The 18645-nt window shown below is 33.9% G+C and overlaps 1 protein-coding gene and 1 long non-coding RNA gene across 2 annotated transcripts; both read right to left on the bottom strand.

The window, feature by feature from the left end:
• Positions 1-226: 226 nt before the first annotated feature.
• Positions 227-7998, bottom strand: LOC138314371 (uncharacterized). The gene is made up of 3 exons (XR_011207365.1): positions 7587-7998; positions 5803-5865; positions 227-1943 (listed from the first exon to the last, which is right to left on the bottom strand). It is a non-coding gene; the product is annotated as an uncharacterized lncRNA (long non-coding RNA).
• A 32-nt stretch (positions 7999-8030) lies between these two features.
• Positions 8031-17417, bottom strand: LOC138314370 (uncharacterized). Its single transcript, XM_069254671.1, has 7 exons — positions 17335-17417; positions 16009-16105; positions 14980-15017; positions 11531-11593; positions 10275-10607; positions 9284-9732; positions 8031-8302 (listed from the first exon to the last, which is right to left on the bottom strand). The coding sequence occupies exons 2-6, from the start codon at positions 16091-16093 to the stop codon at positions 9301-9303; spliced, it is 951 nt and encodes a 316-aa protein (XP_069110772.1). The 5' UTR covers positions 16094-16105; positions 17335-17417; the 3' UTR covers positions 8031-8302; positions 9284-9300.
• Positions 17418-18645: the final 1228 nt, after the last annotated feature.

The raw sequence follows: 18645 nt of genomic DNA, 5'->3' as shown, positions 1-18645 counted from the left end.
TGATATGTTTTCCTACCTACGTCAGAGGTTCGTAGTCCCTCCGTATCAAAAATCAACACGTAGTCAAACTTAAACATGTTTCTTTTCACAGGTAACATTCGCATATTGATTCCCCGGGTACATCGACCAACGCTCACGGAAAAGGAAAAAAACCGAACATAGCATTTAATAGAGTCGACTTGCCTGAACTTTCAAGTCCTAGAATTGAAAGTGACACAACCTTTGCACTACTCCCCATCATGTTCTTCAGTTCCTTAAAAAACCTCCTCTATCCATCCTAAAGGTATGTTAGCAACGTCCCCATCCATTATTTCGAAAGGATATCCTAACATTATTGATCTAGCAACGTTTTTGGCTATTCTGTTTCTATCAAAATTTTCAACACCAGTATGGGCTTCAAAAATTTGTCCAAATTCTCGAAATAAATGCTCTATTCCAAAGGATGCCTCGTGAAGATTTTGTTCTGCTTCTTTCACTTGTTTCTGTTTTGACTGTTTTCCCTCAGGCTGTTTATTTTGCAACTTATATGCCGCATCCAATGTTTCTTGGTATGCAGGTAATTCTTTTCGTTTCTTTTCGTCAAGATGAAATTTTAAGCTTTCTAAAAAATTGCAGAATTCTGCATCTCTTAATTTATCCATATACATGATAATTGTTTTCATCAAATGCGGTTTTGCTATATTCCTGTATTTCTTAACCTGGTTGTTCCTTAGTTTTGTCATTTTTTCAGAAAGCTCACTTGCTGCATGTATTGTTAATTCACAGCCCTTTCTTAGTTCCTTTTCTGTGTCCGAGTATGATTTCCACAAATCTGTTTGAAGTGGCGTGAACCTGGATTTTATTTTATGAAGACTCTCATCTTTTAACATAGCAAACAATTCATCCGCTTTGCTTTTCCCATCAAGGAGACCTTCTGTATCGATACTGATGTCCATTTCTCTTGCCATGTGGCAAATTTGTGAAAATGTCAACGCGTTTGTTTTCCCAGTAAGTAAACATTCAAGAATCGCTAATAGTGATTCCGTTATTTCAGACATACTTATTTGTTTTTTATCTTCCTTTAGATAAATACAATGTATATCTGTTTTGTTTTCTAATTTCTTAGCTTCCTGGTTATTCAAATTATCACCATCTATGAGAAATACCGCATTAACAGAACCTACGAAGTGTTGCATGAAATTTGTTCTGTCCAATGTCTCTTGATCTGTCACAATTATCATGACGTTAGAAACAGCTTTCAAAAACGCCGCATGTTTTTCATGCTGTAAGAGGTCGCCCCTTAAATTAAGAACCTGTGTTAGCTTACCGAAAATTATCGCTTTTCTTTGTCGATGGCAGGTACCATGCGGCTTCTATGAGTCCTCTGCTGCAACGTTTTTCAAGGGACCCCAACTTACAATCATAATGAAAGAACGTAGGAAAACTGGAATCGCATAGTATTTCATTGGCTATTTTGGATTTTGATAAAGGAGGACGACCTATCCTTACAATGGAGAGAATATATTGGTCACTATTTAATACATTCCTTTCTAAATCACCATCATTAGCGACTATTGTATGAAGTGGCCAAATGTTGAGGTTTAGTTTTCCCTCGTAAATGGGCGAAGGATAAAGCAGAGGTATTGCCATACGACACATAAACATTTTAGAACAAACGATGCTTTTTAACGATGGACTGAGACACATAAAAATTGTAAGAAGTATGTCTATTGGATTACGTTTAAAACTAACATTCACATGGTTTCTATGATAGAACTGATGTAAAATAACTTCTCTTCCTGTGTAATCTAACATAATTAGTTTACGCACAATGATGATTGGGATATCTGCTAGTGTCGCTGTTTCATCATTTTCATTCTTGGTAATTGCCATTACGTCATCGAACTTGAGCTTGCCAGGAAAGTATTCCTTCAGCCCTAGATCTTTAATCATTTCCCTCTGATCTGAATAAATAAAATGTTCGTTAAATACAATATAATAACTAAGATACTTTTTCATAAAATTATGTAACATATTTTTATATGTAATTCCAATTTAAAGCTGCCATGTGTTACCATTCTGATATATAAGTGTTACTTCCCTTTATGACTTTCCAGACGAATATCTATCGAAATTATGCGTTTCGTGACTTCGTTTCAGGTGACCTAGTATAAACGCTATATTTATCTATTATGGCCTGGTTGAGAGAGCACTATTGCCTCATAGTATTGTCGAGGGATGGAATAGTGTCCGAGCCGAAGGCGAGGCCACTATCCCATCACGATAGTGCCCTCTCATCCAGGCCATAATGGGTTCAGTACATCACCCTCACACGGGACTCGTTTTCATGTCATCGTAACAAAAAAAGTCAAGTCAGGCATGAAGCGACACCTCGCAACGCTATCGTCATTTCCACACCACGTTGTACCATTAAAAGTGCAAGATATGTATTGTCATAGAAATATGTGTTTCTATAAAACGGGATTCAGCTTCATGAAAAGTAGATCCATAGAACATTAGTGATATGTAGAAAAGCAACATTTGCACACAACAGCCTGTCCGCCATCTTGACGTCTTGGTCGAAGCGCAACGTTATAAAGACGTCATAATATATTCACGTTCAATTTCGTGCCACTTCAATAGTGCCCGCATGCCCGGGCACTATTTGCCCCGGGCACTATTGCAAATAGTGCCCATGTGTGTAGCCAATCAGAATCCGGTATTCAGTCACGTGATGTACTAAAGACATGTATGAACTGCACTGCATAACATCGCACATCGTGAAAATCGTATATATACCGTACGATGTAATGTTGTTACACAACTGTAAATTTCTTAAGATTTCACCACTGAAAACAAAAACCAAGCGTTATGCAACCCTTTATATATCCTAAAACTTAGAACTTCTCTCCAAATATATTTAACATTTAAATTCGGTAAAATGTTTGTTAACCGAACGGAGAAAGCCACATGAACACAGAGAAGCATGCGCGCTGGTACGTATACATACTTTTGTCGGAAATAGGTCAATACGTAAAAAATGAATCTTGTATAATGTGTTTTGCTCTTCAAAGCGAACTACACGATTCTCATCACATAACACATACTGTGGGATTCTTATGGGATAATTAACGCTCGGCTGGGAATGTCATTTATACCGCGGAAGCATTGAGCTATATATATAAAAATGGTCACATTACATATACCTGCTTAGTTAAATCTTCAATTTGAAAATATTTAAGGCAAGTTAATTTTAGTCCTGATAATTAAATAGACTGAAGGTCGATCGTGAAATACAAACCGATATTCTATTACACACAAGGATTTCGGATTAATAGTTACTTTTCAAAACTAGAAATCAATACAAATGGGGATCCTTTTTGTCCTTCACATGTAAATAATATTTTTGTTATAGTGCAGTGTGAAAAACATGGTTTATGCTATTGATAAATAATTCAATTTTGCTTGTTACGAGCATTTTCATTGGCTTAAAAATTTACTTTATCAGCCCATAAAGGAAAAAAATGGCGTCGCCGTTTGTGACGTTGCTTCTGATTGGCTGAGATGACGGCGTAATGATTTCATAGACAAAGGAGTCCCAAAATGAATTTTGAGTATTGAAGAGATTATCTTTAGTAATTTGAATTATAAGGATTAATTTGAATAGATTTTTTATGTTATGGAGATATAACACAAAAATCGGAGTGTACTCTCATCATAAACCGCTTCGCGGTTTATTTAGAGTACACTCAGATTTTTGTGTTATATCTCCATAACATAAAAAATCTATTCAAGTTAATCCTTAATTAAATTGATACATACTATCGCCAGCTTCACAAGTCTTGATCATGAATCTAGCTCGTCCGATAGACCCATGATCATGAACCAAGAGGGCGTGGTCGTAGGTGTTGCCGAGGGCTAGGAAAATGGCTGGGAACGTGGCAAAAGGAATAAAATCGTATTACCCCCGTTTGGGCCCAACTACGTTTTCCACTCGTACATGTATAAGTCTCACTAGCAAAATAGAGAATTTATACAATTCTTTAAGGTAGACCGTCCCTTCTGGTTTTATCTCAAGTATTTCGTTTATTTTTTATTATTTTGATTTTAGGTATACCCTGATCACAAAAACCACATAAAAATTATTTGTCACCGGGTTAATTTTTCTGCCGGGTTACTTATATATATATATTAAAGATATGTACTAATGACTTAAAATTTCGGATTTTAAGGATTTTTAAATGAATAATATTTCCTTTGTGTAACATCGCTTAACATATAAAGAATATGCCCGTAACATGTTCATACCTTCAGTAGGTGATATAGAATTTATAACTATATCAAATAAGCTTGGTTTTCCACAATAAAACGAAATATCGTTATTTTAAACAATTAAATGCGGACCCAATTTTAGTGAAAAATTGCATCAAAATAGTCATCTTTTCTTTTTTCTGAAAAAAAATGATCTCAAAAAAATCGATTTTTTTATGATTTCCATGAAGATTGACTTTTTTTGCAATAAGAACAACCAATAAAAAGTATACCTTACCACATTATTTTTCAAAATGTGACCGATTTGCTTTCTAAGACCCCTTAAATTTTGGCCTGAAAACGATAAGAATAAGCGAATCCGTAGCACTTTTCAACGTTTTATGTTTTTTATTTACCTTTGTTAATTTTCTATATTTATTATATTATTGGAGCATACAAGATAACAAAAATAAAATGAAAATATTTTGCAGCAATTTATTTCCGTATTTTTTTTTTGTCCATTTCCGTACGAAAAAATTAGTATACCGGCATCTTACGAAGAGTGCCTATTGAAGCTCGAAACTCGAATGTTTCCATTCAAAACACCACTAAGTTCCTTTGGCATCCATATACATGTACTGTGTTAAATTTATTTCTATTTTGCAAAAAGATAGGTAAACAATTATAATGATAACGGTCATTCATTTGTTACTAGGCTACTGTACTGATGACGTGAAGTTTTTTTTTTCATTTTGGGTCCCCGTAATTCATGTGTGTTCCATCTGACTGTTTTAGCGACTATTATAGGATTCTTGGATTTTACTTCATGCATGAATCTTCAAAATTATACTATATTTACCGATTGTCACCCCTTTAGATTGATACACTTCAAGTAAACACTCGGAAAGATTCTAGACGAAATACATTATTTGCTCGAATGCCGATGTTAGAAGCGAGTTATAATAGATGGGTACGGAGAAATAAATTACGTTTGCCGGAATCCGGATAGCGACGTTACAAACGTATGACGTCACGGAAGGGACGGTCTACGTTAAAAGAAGAAAAAAGTATAAGAATGATATGATATCATACCGTACAACTAGGATATCCCTAGATCTACCGTACTTGTTTACTGTCATGGCTACATTTAATACATGCATGTAGCACACGCGTAATTAGCTGTCAAGTTCATTTTTTTCGTTTAAAAATCCGCCATGTTGTTTTAGTTTTTGTTTTCAATGAACGCGCATATTATTGCTTACGGACGGTAATTTATGCATTTTGTGTGAGACGGCATGATTACTTTTGCAATTTTTATACGATATTTTAATTGCTTGTCGGCATTTTGAAATTCTGTAATTGAGAAAAATTGTAAATTTTAGGATATATGATAAGTTGCATAACGCTTACCTGATGATTTCAACGGTGAAATCTAATGGAGACAACTGTTCAAACGTGCCAGAATGTGCCAAACGGTAGATATGAAATTCCACATATCTGTTGTACATGCTACTTTGACATAAAGATGTTCGTTCACTTAATTCAATAGGCAGGTTTTAGATAAACACTCACCAGGTGATCTACAGGTCGGGAAGGCAGATATGGGAACCTGGGCTGCTGATTTATCTTCAAATGCTTCATTTATGAAAATATTAAAAAAAGAAAATCAGACATTTTGATGTTAAATTATTGAAATATAATGCTGGGAAATGACTAATCTTTAATTTCTAGGAAGTCATTCCGTGGCTATTTATGTTTAGCTTTTTAACACGAGAGTCAACTATGACCTATGCGTGAACAACTATATCATTTTCCTCCTAATGGAGCAATGTTTTCATCTCTTTGATTACAATATATGCTAGTATTAACTTCCCATTAATACAAATCATTATTCCAAAAAATGATTATAAAGAATTTTCATAAAGATGTAAAAAATATGTAATCACTTCATTACCTCAAGTGATCAAACGTGACGAATGAGGTGTTAAAATAATTAAAAGATATTGACAAAAGTAAGAAATATGATTCAAGATAGCGGACTAAATGGCAATTCTAGTCTATAAAATGTTGATACAAATATAGGTCAAAAACAAAATTATTCATCCTAAATAATTTTCCTTTGAATGAGAAATAAATAGATTAAACTTTTTCAAGACTATATGAACCGCCAGTCATATTGCCATATTCAATTACATTTCCACTCAGGGTTCACTGCAGTTCCCAAGCCCATCATTTGAACAATATCTGATGTCTTAATCGTGCATATATGTGTCTCATTAACACAAAAATAAATATATAAAAAAAAATCTGCTTGTGGTGCATGTGCATTCAGTCATTCCATATAGGGCATACTACCATGGAGTTTTTTCGGAACGCAATTAATTATTTTTAATATTTTTGTTATATTTAAGAAAATAAGAATAGACGAATATAAAAGTAGTCCGTAATTAAAAGCCAGTTTGAAATAATAGAGGCTGGGGATGAGATTTGATGTCAATGTGTATACACTGGGATGTGTCAACATAAATGAAAAGCAACTGTTCTAATTTATCAAATGGTTAACATGCATTGTTATGGTATGTTTTGGTGATAAATAAATGTTTAAATACTAACGTAGGTCACTGTGGTCTATTCATACTAGTAGTTTTAGGAATGTTTTAAAATCAAACATCACAAGCAAGTTTAAGAAACTTGAAAAATGGAAATCCTATTTCAACCCGTGACATTGGTCTCTGAAATTACCACGAACCGAGAAAAATGTTTTGAATAACACATAATATGAAGCTGACCCTAAAGTTGATGCCAAAAATTTTGCTTATTTGTAAGTGGATGTGAAAAGACCTAAATTGATACCCCTCCTTTAAGTAGACCGAATGAATGAGTTACAAAATGCGTTGATAAAAACTCTGCTTCCCAAGTGAGAATAGAGTACAGCATAGCTTCAATACTATCTATTGAAACATTTAAAACACATATACGACTGTTTTTTGCTATCATATTCATCATATCGGAAGATATATCATTTGCAGAAAAGCATAAGTAAGCGTGATTGAAATATTTTAATTTGGTGTTTTTTTAAAAACATAATCAGAAATGTACGGCGGAACAGAGGTGTCAGAAAAAAAATAATTTAGGACAAAAAATTATTTATGTAGGGTGAAACATACGTTTTACGTGAGCCGGTAAAAGAAAAAAAATCTATGGCACTACATAAAATAAATTATTTTTCGTCTTACATAAACAAAAAAAAATTTTCACTCTACATTAAAAACATATTTTATTTTGTCACCTCTGTGTCGCCGTACAAATGCCAGTTTTGTCCTGAATATATGATCATAATAATAATCTTATTTTACCTTTTTGTGTTAAAGCTGACGATGGATTTGTTTTTGATTGCCTGAGAGGTTGCTTTTGTCTCAAATATCAGAATTTTCTCCTTGACAGTCGAATCATCTGTAATAGCCCCTTGCGTTTTAATTGACTTTAATGAGTCATCATTATCTCCGCACAAATTATTTTCACCAGCTTTTGCTCTGCCGAATTCTTTGTCGGATAGAAGTTCATTACCTAGCTCCCGATTCAAAATGTCACGAACTTTGGCAATAGAACTATTTTCACCAACAAGCCAGTATGTTATTGTTTCACTTGACACTTCGTAACCGATAACAGTACCATCCTGATAACCGTCCAAGGGTGACAAAAAATGTTTAATTTGATCGATATTCCAAGGCGTTGTGGAAAAGTCGATAGCATCCTGGTGACCACAAATAGTTTCTTAGTGATTCTCTGATGTCTGCCTGCTTCACTTACATCTGTGAACCCTTGTTGTAGACAAACTTTAGGAGGATACCCTTTTTTACTATATCAAGGTGCAGTTTGTATTCCAAGGCTTTCTTTAATGCACGTAACCGTCTATCACACGAAAAGAGGTGACAAAATTTTACAAATTCTTCCTCTTCTATGCTCAGCTTAATTATTTTTACGGAAGCAAGGCCTTCGGAAACGATATTGATTTTGAAATGTCCAGAGTAATCGAATTGCAGAAAATCTCTCTGTGAACCAGGCATTTTACCTAAAAATGAGCAAAAACATGAAAAGAGTTTCATTCTATATGATACAAGTGATAATGTGTCTAATGATAATTGTCATCTCTAACTACTTTAAACAATTCAAACGAAAGCGCAAACGATTTTAAAGCAAATCTTTCTTAGCCAAATATTGGTAATCTACCGTCTGATTTATTATCCTTTCATCTTGGACACCATCACACACACCGAGGCCTTTTTCAAAACTCATCATTCTAGTTGAACATTTGCAATGTTTTAGCGATAAGTTGAAAATATATCACATAGATTATTAACTCATACTAGGCGGCAATCAAAATATGATGATGTAATTGTTATAATCGTCTTGAAACTTCAACTTAAGTATTACTAATGCTAAGACATCGAGAAAGTTCGATGAAGTAATTACCACCAGAAGTGTGATACCTTTATTGTTCACCGACTTTTGAAGCACACTGGATTTTGTTATTTGATTTTTGAAAATGATTAAATAAAAGATCACGTACCTGAATTAACTTTTACCCTCTAATATGATTGTTAATTATCGTTGCATCAAGTTAATGATAATTGTTATTTTGAGTCGGAAGCTCATTTTGTATCTATTCCGCGATTAATAATTAACATTTTCTCATTTCCTGGCGACGCATAGAGAAATAATGTATGTTCCTACATCCGTAACATATCTGGTCCATAAATGTGGAGAGTACTGCTAACAAATTGTTAGGAATATGCTATTTAGAAAATATTTCACTCTATTTCAATAAAAATTTACCTTTTATTCATAAAAATTGCTATAGGGTTTTGCACAGTAACACATTTGGAATAGTCAGCTGAATCTACATCTCCAATTAATTAAATGCTTTGAAATTAGGTAATATGCATTAAGTAATATACAAGAGTTGATATTGTCCACGTGCTCATTTGACAATTCTTAACATGTGTAGATAATATTAATATTGCCATTTTTCAATATTTATTTATATCCTTACCAGTTGATTGAGATGAATCAGTGCCTTCCATCATTCCTCCCTTGCACTTCACAGAAAGATGAACATTTATCACCATTCTCGATATGTAATGGCCAACTTTCATTAACAGTCTTCCCTTTGTATTCTAGCCGAAGAAGCGACACTGGGATTTTGCGTTTACTTGAGACCTCGTCGTTGATACTTTGAAAAATATTGTCATTGTCAACATAGATGTCGCACACATGTGTTCCGTGGTCGTACACATGAACTTGGGAGAATGAAGGCTGTGACACATCTTTGTCTGGTTTCATACCCAAATGATCACCTCTGTCTAAATTTGTATCTATAATCTGATGTGTGATGACATCGTTTATTTCCATGGCTCCAGATTTTCTTCGACAGTCTAAGTTTTCTTTTTCTGCCTTTTGGTTTCTTATATTTGTATGGCACTGCGCACGCTGCGATCTATACTGTTTATCAAAAGTAAATAGATAATAATCAGAGATTACTTTTAAACTTAAACTTATCTTGCAGTTGCATTTAGAAATATACAATCTTCTTAAATGACACTGTTTAATCAAATGAATAGAAGCAAAATACCTGATAATCGAAGGATTCCGGTGATACACTTTTAATAATAAAAGTAATGTATTGGTACATTCGTTTTTCATTTATTTGTACTGAAATGCGATTTACAATTTTATAACAGAAGTGCACACATAACCTCATCCCAAAACTCTTCTTGTCTTAATGTAAAACCATATAGCTTAAAACGCGTTTTAACGAGATCTTATCAAAGCTGAATTTGAGACGATCATAGCTATAACGTTATAAATTTAACAAAACTATATGTGTTAACTTCTCAAATATTAACATATATCATATTACTAACGTCCCAGTTTCAAGCGATCGGGCAAAACAATCATTGTTATTTCCCTCAAACCGATTTTCATTTGTCAAAAAATATTAAACTTAATCTAATAATAATAAAATTTCGGCAACATTAGTTTACCTGATTTTTCTTCCTATGCCGACTGTGCCGTTTACGTACTCTTCCTGACTTAGGAGTCTGTATAGAAGATATTCGGGCTGTATCTTTCCATGGTTTTCTTTTCTTTCGCTGACATCTTGTCGGTACTGGGGCAGCATATTGGTATAGCGTATCCGTCTGTGGAACATCTTCCTTGTATGCAGCATAAGTCTCGTATGCTATTTTTGTCGGTCTTGTGTAATCATGAGATTGAATCAGATCGTTCTGACGATTTTCTTTTGTTTTAGGTTTTGTCAGAGGGTTAACTTTACGGTTTCTACAAAGTGTGAGTAGACATCCGTTGACATTGACCTTCTGAAATTAGATCAATTATTGTAGATTTTAAATTGTTTTTGATAAAGCCCTTAGTAGTTATTTTAGATAGGATGTATTCTGTACAATGGTACAGCTTATAAGAAATTTTGGCATTTGTAAATATATAAATATATTTCTGAAGGTCATTTTATTTTATATATTATATCAAGTAGACGAGGACGAGGGTATTTTAAATAAAAATTGAGGTTTCATTTCTAAATGTCAAAACTTAACAAGCTTAAAATGATGTGAATGTTAATTTGTTTTACAGCTTTAAAAATTCCAAGGAACCTGGAGGGCTCACCTGCGTATTTAGTTAACAACAATGGTTAAAGGATGTGCAACTATTGATTTTTGTGTGTTTTTTTGTAATTCTAACCAGCCATTTTGGCTACAAAAGAGTTGTCTTATCATTCTAGTCAATATTTCATTACTAACTATAATTGTGCATCCCCTTCGGCCTTTAAGAGACAAGTTATACCATTTGTTGCATTTAGTATATCATGACCGGTAGCGATTTCAAGTACAATTTAAAACCAAATCAGGCTATGAGGTCTCAAAACTCCAGCTTTAATGCGGTAACGGGGGGAAGGAGTTTTCAGAGTCAACATAGATATTTTGAAATTAATTTAAATGTATACAGTGGATCATGACTAGGAGCAATTTGAATAACTCAATGGTCTTTCAAGGAATGTACACTCCAATGAAAGATAATAAGGAGGTCATATTAGGCGGGCCATCATAGTCACGCTTTATCAATTATATTTTTCTCGTCCAACGTAATATAAAGGTTAATGGGATTTAAATTACTTTAAGCACCACCCACAAATTTGTCATTGACGGTAAGTCACTGATCCTATACCCTCAAACCTCAATGAATGCACATGAAATTCTATAATCAATTAAACAATCATTAAACTTACTCCGTCAAGTGATAGTACCATATCCACAGATGTGGAGTCGAACAATGTTATATGTCCGCATCCCTGTAAAACAATAAAACACTGTAATTCAATTGTGATTGTAAAATATGATTAACATAAAGATTGTGCACCTTTTTATGCATGTATGTAGTTTTCTGGTCCATGATTAATTCTTTATATACAATGTAGCACCAATTAAATAGATTTCAATCTAATCCGCCACCATGTTCTTTAGAATGACCGACATTCAAATTTGTAAACATTCAATTTATCAACGTGGAATTATTATAATGCCAGAATAGCATGTCGAGAAATCAACATTGACCTTTAGCTTGTTTGATATGTTAATTCTTCATATCTGTCTTCTGTAGGTTGATATCATCAGTTTTATAGTTAATTGAAATATTTAAAGATTAACTTGAAAAGATTTTTTATGTTATGGAGATATAACACAAAAATCTGAGTGTACTCTAAATAAACCGCGAAGCGGTTTATGATGAGAGTACACTCAGATTTTTGTGTTATATCTCCATAACATAAAAAATCTATTCAAATTAATCCTTATAATTCAATTTACTAAAGATAATCTCTTCAATATTCAAAATTCATTATGGGACTCTTTTGTCTATGAAATCATTACGCCGTCATCTCAGCCAATCAGAAGCAACGTTATAAACGGCGACGCCATTTTTTCCTTTAAGGGCTGATAAAGTAAATTTTTAAGCCAATGAAAATGCTCGTAACAAGCAAAATTGAATTATTAGACAATGGAGTGGGTGTCGATATTATCAGCGAATTGTATCGGACTTGTAAAGACGTACGTGCGTATGTGAAGAATAACAATTGTTGAAATGCTGTCTACAAGAAGTTTATGGTGTTGTGACTGTAATTTTAGTTCATTAAAATCTAACTCAAGGGGAATTGTTGGTTTTTTTAGTTGTAATGTTGAAGTTTAAGCTGTAAGAGAATGACAAGATTTATGGAGAATTATTTTGAAGATTCAAAATGAATTTCATCACGTAATAAGGTCAAACATTGAAACACCTACTTTTTATGACTCTATACCAAATATTTTAGAATATTTTGTTAACGATAAGTACATTTTACTTGGAAATCTAGACAATAAACTCAAATTGTGATTTTAAAATTGTAAATTTACAAGCTATAACAGTTATAAATTACCAAAAGGCAAGGGAGAGGGGTTTTAGAAATTATTGAGAATCATTTTATAGGGATCTACATAAAATGAATTCAAACGAAACAAGGAGCTCTGGAATAATATAATCTTACATGGGTCTGTGAAGTGGACAGGGATATCTCAACCCGAGTGAAAGATTTTGGCCGGTCAACCCGAGGCTTGCCGAGGGTTGACGGCCAAAATCTTTCACGAGGGTTGAGATATCCCTGTCCACTTCACAGACCCATGTTTGATTCTTTTTCTCCCATACTTAGTAGAAAAAATGATGAGATTCCACTTGGTTTCCAGCTTTTTCATCGCGCCATTATCGCAGGAACGTCGTTATGCGTCAAAATTGATGACGTCATCTACAATGCGCGGCGCAGTTACGCCGCATGTATTGATGACGTCACGTTATTGTCTAGCGCGTGTGAGCTGTCTTACACCCCCCTGTGTAAGATAGAGTTATCTTTTCACTAGCAACCGCGGGATATCCCTGTGAAGTATGGGAGAACTCCAATTTCTCACTTTTATATCTATAGTCTATAATAGGACAACATCAGTTCCTGCTACAGATGTTCAATGTGTTATTAATGACCAACTTTTCTCAAAACTATAATGGTAATCAGGAGTAAAGGTATTTCCTACGTCTCCTTTAAAGAGAAACAGCTAAATAGCATCGGAGATAATCTTAAGAAAATATTCAAAATTGAGAAGAACAAGAACATGTGAATGCTTAAGTATCAGTGAATAAAAATGGAATGAGAAAAAAATAGAATTTAATGAAATTAAAAAGTGTCGTTTGATCAAGATGGCAAGAAGAGAGTGACAATCCAAAGAAATATCAAGAAAAATCAAACCCAACAAAAAGTCTAGAGAATAAAATTTGGCAACAAATATCAAGATTTTGTTCTTAAAGAGTGTCGTTTCTCCAAATCAAAGCGGCTTCTCTCAAGTAGACCATCCGCCACATACATTCTGTCAGAATCCCTGGTTTAAAACTTAATGTTGATAAAGCACGGTTCATTTGAGTAATGCGGCCTTTCTACCAGAGCTAAATTTATAATGGGGAAAACTAGATTTTACTTGCAGGGTATTGAATTTAGAGTGCACCTACATGAGATATCCAAATTATATTTTGATAAGGAATTGATTAATCTAAAGACATTTAAAGGCCCGCTACCTTTCCGAAACGGCTTTTTTTATTTTTAAAATGGGAATGTAAAACAAGATCGGTAATTTTGTAGAGTCGCAAAAATTATTAACTTACCGTCAATGCAACAGTTATCATCACCTTCTGAACGATTTGATTAAAATAAATAAAATGTTTATTTTCATAACGCGGGTCGTATTATGTTTCCCGCCGTCGTCCTAAATACCGCGCGGTAGTTGACTATCACTGCGCCAGACGGCAAAACAGCGAATTGACTCTCCACTGTTTTCATATATTACGCAGGAAATCTTGCATATGTTTGGTGTCGTAACCTTATTTTAGGTCATCGGTATGCATTTTCTGATGTTATTAATGGTTTTTTAAGAAACCTTTATATTTTGATCCGGAAAGGTAATGGGCCTTTAAGATGTGAAAAAAATATTTCTTTACTTATTAGAGGAATAACCTTAATACGGGGGTTTCGAGATCCCAAAACGAGGTGAGTAAAGTACAATTCAACGTCGATTAGTCCCACCATCCGGTGATTATGACGTCACCATTTGACGCGAGTTTCGTGACGTCATAATCACCGAAAGGTGGGACTAATCGAAGGTAAATTGTACTTTACCTACGTCGTTTTGTGATCTAGAAACCCAATTATTAAAATGATAAACAGAAAGTTGTTTGGCAATTCCTGGAAACTTGGTTGGCTAATGCGGTTATTGAAAAAAATGGTTTTTATTAGAAGCACGTCCTTAACAGTCATAGTCATTAAGGATGTGGCAGGTTTGTTGGTGGAAGAAGGTCGGAGTACCCGGAGAAAAACCACCCACCAGCGGTCAGTACCTGGCAATTGCTCCACATGGGATTCGGGGTAATATGTTGGAACCACTCGGTCACCACAGCCTTTATTCTGCTTTCGTCTGCTTTATATAGGTGTCGGTAAAGTTAAAAGTGGCTCAATTGAATGTTTTTTATCTTCCATTATCACTTTAAGTACTCTTAAGTACTGAATGCGAAATATTCCCATTTGAAACGATTGCATTGGGGCCATGTTGCCATTCAAAAAATGTAGTTTACACTATCATTACACACCGTATTGGATAATAATTCACGTACCTTTTCTTTGTTTATCCATACTTTCTTCACTTGAGCCACTGAAAAAAAAAAGGAAAATTGGAAAATTTAGAAAAATCATTATCATTATGATTGCTGACAATGAGAATCTGTATTCAAACATAACATGCTATATTTAGTGATTGGTTCATTTTCTAGCATTGTATTTATTTTCTCTCAGGCAAGAGACCGACTGTTGTTTTATTATTTGTATTTCGTAAGAACAAATACTTTTTAGTGGCTTAGAAATGATTATTAGTTATATCATTGCTAAAGACATAACTGACAACTTGAACAGACTCAGTTGTACGTCATTTTCTTAAGCATTGTTAATATAATTCGTTATTTCGTAAATATCATAATAACTGATTTTAATGCGAACTATGGCAAACCAACTTATCCCATTATACGATATATCTTTTTTTACAATACTTATGCATTGATTTCCATATTTTCCTTGCGTCTTAATCACTAACTGGCCTTATTTACCATGCCATAGATGATTTTATTAGTTTTTAGCTTTCAGTTTTTAGTTTTTAAACGACGCCATTTTTTTTTCGATCCCATACAGTTTGTTCCCTATTTCATGAATCTGATAAAAATGAAATCGGCTCTCTTGGACTATCTATAAAGAACTTCTCTATTCCAACTACCACATTTAAGGTTTGTATTTAAATGTCCCATTCAGTAGTTTCTAAAAAATTCTGTGAAAATTTATTTGACGAAAAAGATAGGATGAAATAAGAAGAAAAATGATAATGATAATAATATCAAGTACTAACTGTGATGTTGAGAACCATATCGGTATCCCTCTAAACACACTACATACCTACAATATTGATATACGATAAAACGAAATACATTGATTTTGTAATGTTCGTGTACATAGATGATGAAGTTGTTTTTTTTAGCTATTAAAATATTATTCATTTTGTGTCATTTTTGTAACATATATGTATGGAATTGAAAATAATAGCATCGAAAAAAGACAAATCAGGCAGTTATATGATAAATAATGAAATTTGTACCTACCAGATTCAATGTATTTTCTGATCAACAGACAAGTCGCTTTGCTGTTTAGCCCTTTCGGTATCCCAGACACATAAATGGTATCCATCTGTGCATGTATCTAGAATATGATTTATATGTTCAAGTAAGTGACGATATTTAAGGAATAGACTTTTATTTTGTTGAGGTTATCAGGGTATAATGATAATGGAGCACGTGTAAAATTTACACGGGCTCCATTATCATTATACTCTTATAACCTCAATAAAATAAAAACATATTCCTTATATTTACAGTTTTTCAAGTAAATGAATAATATCTATTCTCGTGACAGTTGCATAGTTTTTATTAAAATACCAATATTTTGTTCCCTCTCGTCATCGTCAACGAATTCGATTGAACAGCTGATTAGAATCGAGTCATTCATATTTTCCCACCAAAAGTGGGGTCATGACCCTGCATTGCTACGCCAGCAACTATTCTCGTAACAATAGAATCACCGCCCGTGTTGTAATAACATTATATACAGATAATGATAATACTAGAAAGCATGGTTATTGAGTCCATGTCAGTACAAACTGTAAATATATAGTTACATACCAATTAAGTACTGGATCCAATCAAATAAAACTATAAAATTGATATTATGTTTATTAGGCGATCTGTTCCTAAACCAGGACACAAAAACACAAAACAATATTGCATGTTAATGCCACATTATGTTTTTGTAATACTTTTTAATGTAACAAAATTTCCAAATTTTGCCTGGAGTTTATATCCTAATAACGACATCAGTTGATGAAAAATACTATTGTTAATACTGTTAATAATTGTAGAGGAATCTAGTGTGGCTTGGCAAATTACCTTTGTCCCCAGACTATTTGTCAAGCTGGCAACGCCAATGCAAAGTCTTAGTTTTTCAAGGTTTCGCAAAACTGGCGGTTATAAAGCCTCACATAATATCAAAAGCCTTTACGAGACATCAATGTATATTCGCCTCTGACCAAATATTGTGTAAATTCATCAAATATACATTATACTAGTAACATTTTTAAGACATCCCCCTCATCTGTTATTGGCCATACCCCTCTAGCCCCAGGGGGTCATACTGATCATAATCATAAATCTTATGTATTTCCCCCAAGAATGTTTAGGATCAAATTGGTGTAATTCATTTACTATTACTAAATGCATGGATTTATGAAAAAAAATCCATGTAACGATTCCAATCTTGCCTTGATTGTTTGCATTTAATTTAAAATACTTATCGAAAACTCGTTCATGCCTTCTAACAAAAAATAAATGACAACTGCATACCACATCAGAAAGAATTGCTCATCGTATACAAACCTGTTCAAAACTGGACTTTATATGAATCGAAATTCCAAATGACCGTAAAATCGTCCAGTTTGTCCTTAAACACTACACCCGGTATTACATGTCTAAATTGAAACTCTGACTACGATTGGTTATAAGAAACGAAACCTTGAATATGATTGGTTGACAGACGCAATGTGCAAATGCAAAGCCTTTGTTGTATGCCAACATTGGATGGCCGTCACTTAAAGCTATTTCTACTCCTGTCCGATACCATCATTTACATATATCATTTGACGAGATAAAATCAGCTATAATCTATATAATCTATTGAATACAGCTTTTTATTTAAAATAAACACATCTATATTACGACATCTCATGATATTAGAATAATGATAGATAGTGTGGCCGCGATGAAGATGTCTCGACATATTACCACAAGCCCTCCAGTTCGTCGCGAGTTCGAATCAAATGTGGGGCAGTTCCCAGGTACTGACTGCTGATCGGTGATTTTTCTCCGGGTACTCCGGTTTCCCTCCACCAACAAACCTAGCACGTCCTTACATGACCATGGCAGTTGATAGGACGTTAAACTAATAAACCCAAACCTGATAAATAGTAAAAGTTCACTGTTTTGTTTCCTTTTTCGTCATGATATTTTCCCCGTGTTTCTTCGAGCTACGGCGTTTTGAGGCCATGTTATAATATATTTGAGTATGTTTAATAACAAATATTAGAATGAAAAAAATATTTCGCACAATTACAAGACAATCACTTAAAATCCCGCGCTGCTTATTTGGCAGAATAAAGGCTTGCAGAGACAAAACAACTTTAATTAAATACCTCTAAGCCTTTGTATTCATGCAAATTAGCCGAGAAGTCAGATCAGTCATTGAACTTGTAATGAACCATTCATGTTATCCCAATCGTCAATCCATGCGGCGTTGAGCTAAAGATCATAATAAAAATATGGTTCATTGGTCGCCATTAGCCATGCACCTTATGCAGGTCGTGTATTACAGTTTAAGACATACTAACCCCTTTACTTAAATGCAATAAAGTTAATCTGTCGTGAACCGAGAGAGGATTCTCAGTGCAAAACTCGTTAAGATGATAATCCTTCAAAATTTTCCTAACTCTACATTTTACGCAATCAGATTTAATAATATATCATATTTTACTACGTCTTAAACAATTCACTGCCAGCCTTCTCGTTGTAAAGTATTTCTGATTTTAAGAAATGGCCATGTATGTACGGAATATTATGGTGTGTTGATAGGTACATTTACTCAAGCGTACATTTGTACGAGTTTTTGTTTGACCTGACACCGTTTATTGACTT

Source organism: Argopecten irradians, chromosome 2 (assembly GCF_041381155.1).
Source record: "Argopecten irradians isolate NY chromosome 2, Ai_NY, whole genome shotgun sequence".
Lineage (NCBI taxonomy): Eukaryota > Metazoa > Mollusca > Bivalvia > Pectinida > Pectinidae > Argopecten > Argopecten irradians.
Note: the sequence above shows the minus strand (reverse complement) of the source record. Positions and strands in the feature narration are given on the sequence as shown.

What these genes read in the sequence shown, in the direction of transcription:
- LOC138314370 (XM_069254671.1), bottom strand. Translation starts at nt 16,093, where the DNA reads ATGGATACCATTTATGTGTCTGGGATACCGAAAGGGCTAAACAGCAAA. An exon ending in TGGTACTATCACTTGACGGA is followed by an intron (nt 10,608 to 11,530) that starts GTAAGTTTAATG and finishes ATCTAATTTCAG; the next exon opens with AAGGTCAATGTCAACGGATG. An exon ending in GGCATAGGAAGAAAAATCAG is followed by an intron (nt 9,733 to 10,274) that starts GTAAACTAATGT and finishes TTTGATAAACAG; the next exon opens with TATAGATCGCAGCGTGCGCA.